General features: G+C 26.7%; 1 protein-coding gene across 1 annotated transcript in view; it reads left to right on the forward strand.

Annotated features, from left to right (window-relative positions):
• Positions 1-508: 508 nt before the first annotated feature.
• LOC117174973 (WD repeat-containing protein 36) overlaps positions 509-6,053 on the forward strand; it is a 28,327-nt gene continuing 22,782 nt past the window's right edge. The window contains exon 1 of the mRNA XM_033364450.1: positions 509-1,295. Within this exon, the coding sequence (XP_033220341.1) occupies positions 680-1,295 (616 nt within the window). The 5' untranslated portion in view covers positions 509-679. The remainder of the gene's footprint in view (positions 1,296-6,053) is intronic.

Below are 6,053 nucleotides of genomic sequence, written 5' to 3' on the forward strand. Positions count from 1 at the left end.
TCAAAGTTTGAGACCGATATTTTATGTATAAAAAAAGTTCGAACGTTCAAAAAATGTTGAGGTTCAGAAAAAAGATAAAATAATTTTCAGTGAAGTTTCTACAAAATGCAGTACCTAAACGTACTTTATTGCACTCTAATACATTTCTCGAAGTTTCAGCTCGATATTTTACTTACAAAAAAAGTTCTTAGGTTCAAAAAAACCTTCAGTGAACTGAAAAACTGTGGTCGGTAATATAGGTATTTAGCTGTGTCACATGCCCTTAAATCTGTTATTTTTTTTTACTCACCTATCTTCATAGGTCTTAACATTTTTAAACGGATCCACGTTTACCTTTCGAGTCCGGCCGGTAATATCGCGACATATATAGAGGACGAGATACCCGGGTCGTGACATACTACAGCAGCTAGCGCCGCCTAGCGGCTGCTACAAAGTTTTACACCAGTCGTCGCACTTAATATAATTACGTCATCTGTGGCGTTCGATAGTTTGATTCAGTGTTATTTGATATTTAACATGTTTCAACACACATGCACAACACGTGGTCAGGTGTTTTAGTTCTCAAACCTTCTAAAAAATCATTATTTCTGTATGAAGTGCATATTTAAAAAGTATAAGAATAAACTTGTGACATCCGAAATACGTCCACGCGTGTCGCACACGTTCTCGGATCTCCAAAATGCCGCAAAGCAAGATATTTCTCCGGAACCGGGCTCTAGGTTATGTCAGCAATGAAGTTCCACACGTGACAAGGTATATTGAAAGAAGAAAAGAGAATTTAATAGTGACTTGCGTCGGCAGATCTTTCCACACGTACGGATGTACCCATTTTACTTTACTCACAATTTCTGGACTTCATCCCGGCGACATAACCTGCATGTCTGGCGACAACTTTCACGTCTACACTGCAAGTGAAAACAAAATTTTCGCGTGGCGCCGAGGTACCGAATTGAAGCACACTTACTCAGGTCATGCATCTCTCATCCACAATTTGCTTCCCTTTGGCCCACACTTATTGTCCGTCGATGAAGACAGTAATGTGAGAGTCTGGGACATAAAATCGGAAGAGTCGGTGGTTGAGCTAAACTTTAGCAACAGCGTTTTTAAGATCACGAAAATGATGCACCCGGCTACTTATATGAACAAAATCCTTTTTGGAAGTGAGCAGGGACAAATGCAGTTATGGAATATCAAAACTGTTAAAATGATCTATACTTTTAAGGGATGGGATTCAATGATTAGTGCTTTGGAGCAAGCACCAGCTCTTCATGTTGTAGCGGTTGGATTAGCGAACGGTATGTTGGAAATTCAAATTTAATCTTGCTTCTTTATTCACAATATTACCTCAGTTAATTATTGTATTCTTTTTCTTTCTCTTCCACTTTTCTTTTATCTTTTTATTCCTCTTCTACTTCAACCTTACCACTTTTCACATTTATTCTTTCTTGTTAGTTCCTCTGGCCCCTTTTCTTCTAATTCAACATGACCATATTTCACATTCCCTCTAATTCTTTCTCATTCGTTCCTCTAGCCCCTCCATTTCCTTCACTCAATCCATCCTCCACTAAAATCTTTGAAATTTACATCAGTGCTTTTTCTCTCACTTTTCTTCTACTCCAACCTTACCATCTTTCACGTTAATTCTTTCATTCTTGTTAGTTCCTCTAGCCCCTCTATTTTCTTCATCCGCTCACCCAATTCATCCTCCCTTAAAATCTGTAACATTTACAACTATTCTTTTTTCTTCACTTCTCTTCCACTTCAACCTTGCCATCTTCCTCATTAACTTTCATTATTTCTGATTCGTTCCTTTAACCCCTCTAGTTCTTCTTTCACTTATCCGATCTATCCTCCCTTAAAACCTTTACCACATTCTCTTACCATCTTCCTCTATCTTCATTTCCTTTCCTTTTATTTTTTATCTTTTATACTCTTCCCATTGACATATTCTGCACTTTCTTTTGTCTTCTTATTCCCTTCCCTTACCTCTTTTCCCAATATAAATGTTTATATTTCTCTTCATATTTTTCTTTCTTCATTCTTTTTCTAAATAGTTTCGTACTCCTTTCTTTCATTATTTGAAATAATTTTAAAAAATTTCAAATTTGTTTAGAAGATTTCAAAATATTTTACCAAAATTTTCAAAGATTTCGAACATTTCAGAAAGGTTTTAAAACTTTCAGAACATTTGAAAGATTTGTAATGATTTCAATTTTTTAAAAGATTTGAAATATTTTAATGATTATAAATGAATACAAAATATTTTTAAGATTTCATAATGTTTCAAATTCAAAGATTTCGGAAAGGATACAGTATACCAGGTTTCAAAACATTTGAAATCATTTTTAAAAATTCAAATTTTTTTACAAGATTTGAAAATATTTTACCAAATTTTTCAAAGATTTGACAACGATTTCGAAAATTTAACAAAGATTTAAAAATTTTCAGAACCTTTCAAAGATTTGCAATGATTTCAAATTTTTTTAGAAGATTTGAAATATTTTAATGATTCAAAATGAATACAAAATATTTCACAATTATTTCAATGATTTCATAAAAAGTTCATAAAGTTTCAAATTCAAAGATTTCTAAACATTCGAAATAATTAAAAAAATTTAACATTTTTTTAGAAGACTACAACAGATTTTACAAAATTTTCAAAGATTTGCAAATATTTCGAACATTTCACAAAGATTTTAAAACTTTCAGAATTTTTCAAAGATTTTCAATGATTTCAAAATTTAAAAAAATATTTTAATGGTTTTAAATTAATACAAAATATTTTTTAAAGATTTCATAAAAATTTCATAAAGTTTGAAACTCAAAGATTTCGGAAAGGGTACAGTACACCAGATTTCAAAACATTTGAAATCATTTTTAAAAATTCAATTTTTTTTACAAGATTTGAAAATATTTTACCAAATTTTTCAAAGATTTGACAACGATTTCGAAACTTTAACAAAGATTTAAAAATTTTCAGTACTTTTCAAAGATTTGCAATGATTTCAAATTTTTTTTAGAAGATTTGAAATATTTTAATGATTCAAAATGAATACAAAATATTTCACAATTATTTCAATGATTTCATAAAAAGTTCATAAAGTTTCAAATTCAAAGATTTCTAAACATTCGAAATAATTAAAAAAATTTAACATTTTTTTAGAAGACTACAACAGATTTTACCAAAATTTTCAAAGATTTTCAATGATTTCAAAATTTTTAAAAATATTTTATTGATTTTAAATTAATGTAAAATATTTTTCAAAGATTTCATAAAAACTTCATAAAGTTTCAGACTCAAAGATTTCGAAAAGAGTACAGTACACCAGATTTCAAAACATTAGAAATAATTGTAAAATGTTTAAATTTGTTTAGAAGATTTCAAAATATTTTACCAAAATTTCAAAGATTTCGAAGATTTCACAAAGATTTTAAAACTTTCAGAACCTTTCAAAGATTTGAAATGATTTCAAATTTTTTTAGAAGATTTGAAATATTTTAATGATTTCAAATGAAAACAAAATATTTCACAATTATTTCAAAGATTTCATAAAAATTTCATAAAGTTTCAAATTAAAAGATTATGAAAAGGGTGCAGTATACCAGATTTCAGATGTTTTTAAGATTTTTAAACATTTTAAACGATTTTAAATTTGTTTAGAAGATTCCAAAAGATTTCAAACATTTTACAGACTTGAAAACTTTCAGAAAATTTCAAAAATTTCACAAAGTTTTAAAATATTCAAGTGATTTCAAATAGATATAGAATATGTCGGTAATATTTCACAACTGTTTCAAATTATTTTTAAGGATTTCAAAAGATTTAACAAATTTTAAAAATGTCAAAAGATTTCAGAGCGTTTCAAAGGTTTAAAAAATTTTTTAAAGGGGTTTCAAGATATTTAAGAAGATTTCAGTGATTTCAAACTAACACAAAAGTTTTCCCAAACAAAGATTAAAGAATAATTTTATAAATATGAAAAAAATTCCATAAATAATTCTAAAAATTTTACAAAGAATTCAAGGTATTTCTAGATCTCAGATAATGTACAAAATTTTTAAAAGATTTCACAGAAATTTCAAGATTTCGCAAAGGATTTAAATACTTATGTACGCAAAAAAATTAATGATTGTAAATATAACTGTTTGGATAAAACTTAATTTCGTTTTTTTAATTCAAATATTTAATTATATTATTGAATCGTCATCTATTTTGTTAAAAGGATTTATTTTTTATCGAAAATCCAACTATTTGTTGATGTTTCGCCTTTTTGGATTGAAAATTCATAATTTTTTATTAAAGTTTGATTTTTTTTTTATTTGGAGATTCGAGCATTTGGTTATAAATTCTTTTTTGTCAGTTGAAAATTATTTCTTTTTAATTGAAAAGTCTATTGCTATGTTTTGGATCCCGAACTTATCTCTTTTGTTGAAAAATTTAAATTTTTGCCGAATATTCGTCCTTTTTGGATTGGAAATTCATCTTTTAATAGAAAAGTAATATTCTTAGGTTGAAATTTAATTTTTTTTTTTGCTTGAAAGTTAATTATTCTTAATTGAAAAGTTTAAAGTTATATTCAAATATTTGTTGAATTTTCGCTTTTCTGAATGCAAGATACATCCTTTAATATGGAAAATTCCTCTTTTATAGTAGAAAAGTAATATTTTTTGGATTGAAAATGTGTCTTTCTTGGTTGAAAATTAATTTTTCCGTTAAAAATTCAATTTTTTTCTAAGAAATTCGTCTTTTTGTCTTACAAATGCAAATGTTTTTGTTTGAAGTTTAATCTTTTTTGTTTGAAGATTCGAGCATTTGGTTGCAAATTCATCTTTGTACGTTGAAAATTATTATTTTTTGATTGAGAAGTGTACTACTATAGTTTGGGCGCATAATTTATCTCTTTTTTTAAAAGTTTAATTGTTTCGTAGAAAATTCGTTCTTTTGGATTGAACATTCTTCTTTTGGTAGAAAAGTCATAATTTTTGTTTAAAAGTTAATTTTTTATTTAGTAGAAATTTATTTTTTTTTGGTTTGCAAATTCATCTATGGTTAAAAAGTTGAACTTTATTACAGTAGAAAAAATTTTACTGTTTTTTTTTTAAATTTGTATTTTTGGACCTTTTTGTATTGAAAGTTTATCGTTTGGTAGAAAATTGACATTTTTTGGTTGAAAGTTATTTATTTTTAATTGAAAAGTATTAGTTTAAAATTCAATTATTTTGTTAGAAATTCAACTCTATTTTTTTAATCGAAAACTCAACTTTTTTTTACGTTCGTATTTTTAGATTAAAAATTCGTCTTTTCGAATTAAAAAATCATCTTTGGGTAGAGAAGTAATATTTTTTCATTGAAAATTAATCTTTCTAAGTTGAAGATTCGACTGATTGGCTAAAAATTCAAGTATTTTGTGAAAGTCATATTTTTTGGTAGAAAATTTAACTTTTCTTTTGAAAATTTATATTTTCTTATCGAAAATTCCCTTACGTTCATCGGCTGGTAGCAAATTTATCTTTTTTGGTTCAAAGTTATTTATTTTTAAATAAAAAGTATACTATTCTATTTTTGGTTTAGAATTGATCTCTGGTTGAAAGTTCCATTTTTTGTTTAATATTTTATTCTTTTTTGAAATTTCAACGCTATTTTGTTAAAAAGTCATATTTTGTTATTTTGGAAGAAAATTTATCTTTTTTTTTTATCTGAAAATCTGAAAATGTTCTGTTTTGTTTCAAATTTGATTATTTGGTTAAAAAGTAGTGTTTTTATCAAAAGCTCAACTTTTTTTAATATTCTTTTTTTATACAAAATTCCTGCTTTTGGTGTTTTGGTTGAAGTTTATTCTTTTTCGTTGGAAAATCGGACTATTTGGTTGAAAACTCATCTTTGTAAGTTGAAGATCTGACTGATTGGGTAAAAATTAAACTATTTTGCTTAAAAGTCATATTTTTTGGTAGAAAAATCAACTTATCTTGAAATTCTTATTTTTGGATAGAAAATTCGACCTTTTGTATTGAAAGTTCATCGTTGGCTAGAAAATTGATCTTTTATGGTTAAA

This window comes from Belonocnema kinseyi, chromosome 6, assembly GCF_010883055.1.
Source record: "Belonocnema kinseyi isolate 2016_QV_RU_SX_M_011 chromosome 6, B_treatae_v1, whole genome shotgun sequence".
Lineage (NCBI taxonomy): Eukaryota > Metazoa > Arthropoda > Insecta > Hymenoptera > Cynipidae > Belonocnema > Belonocnema kinseyi.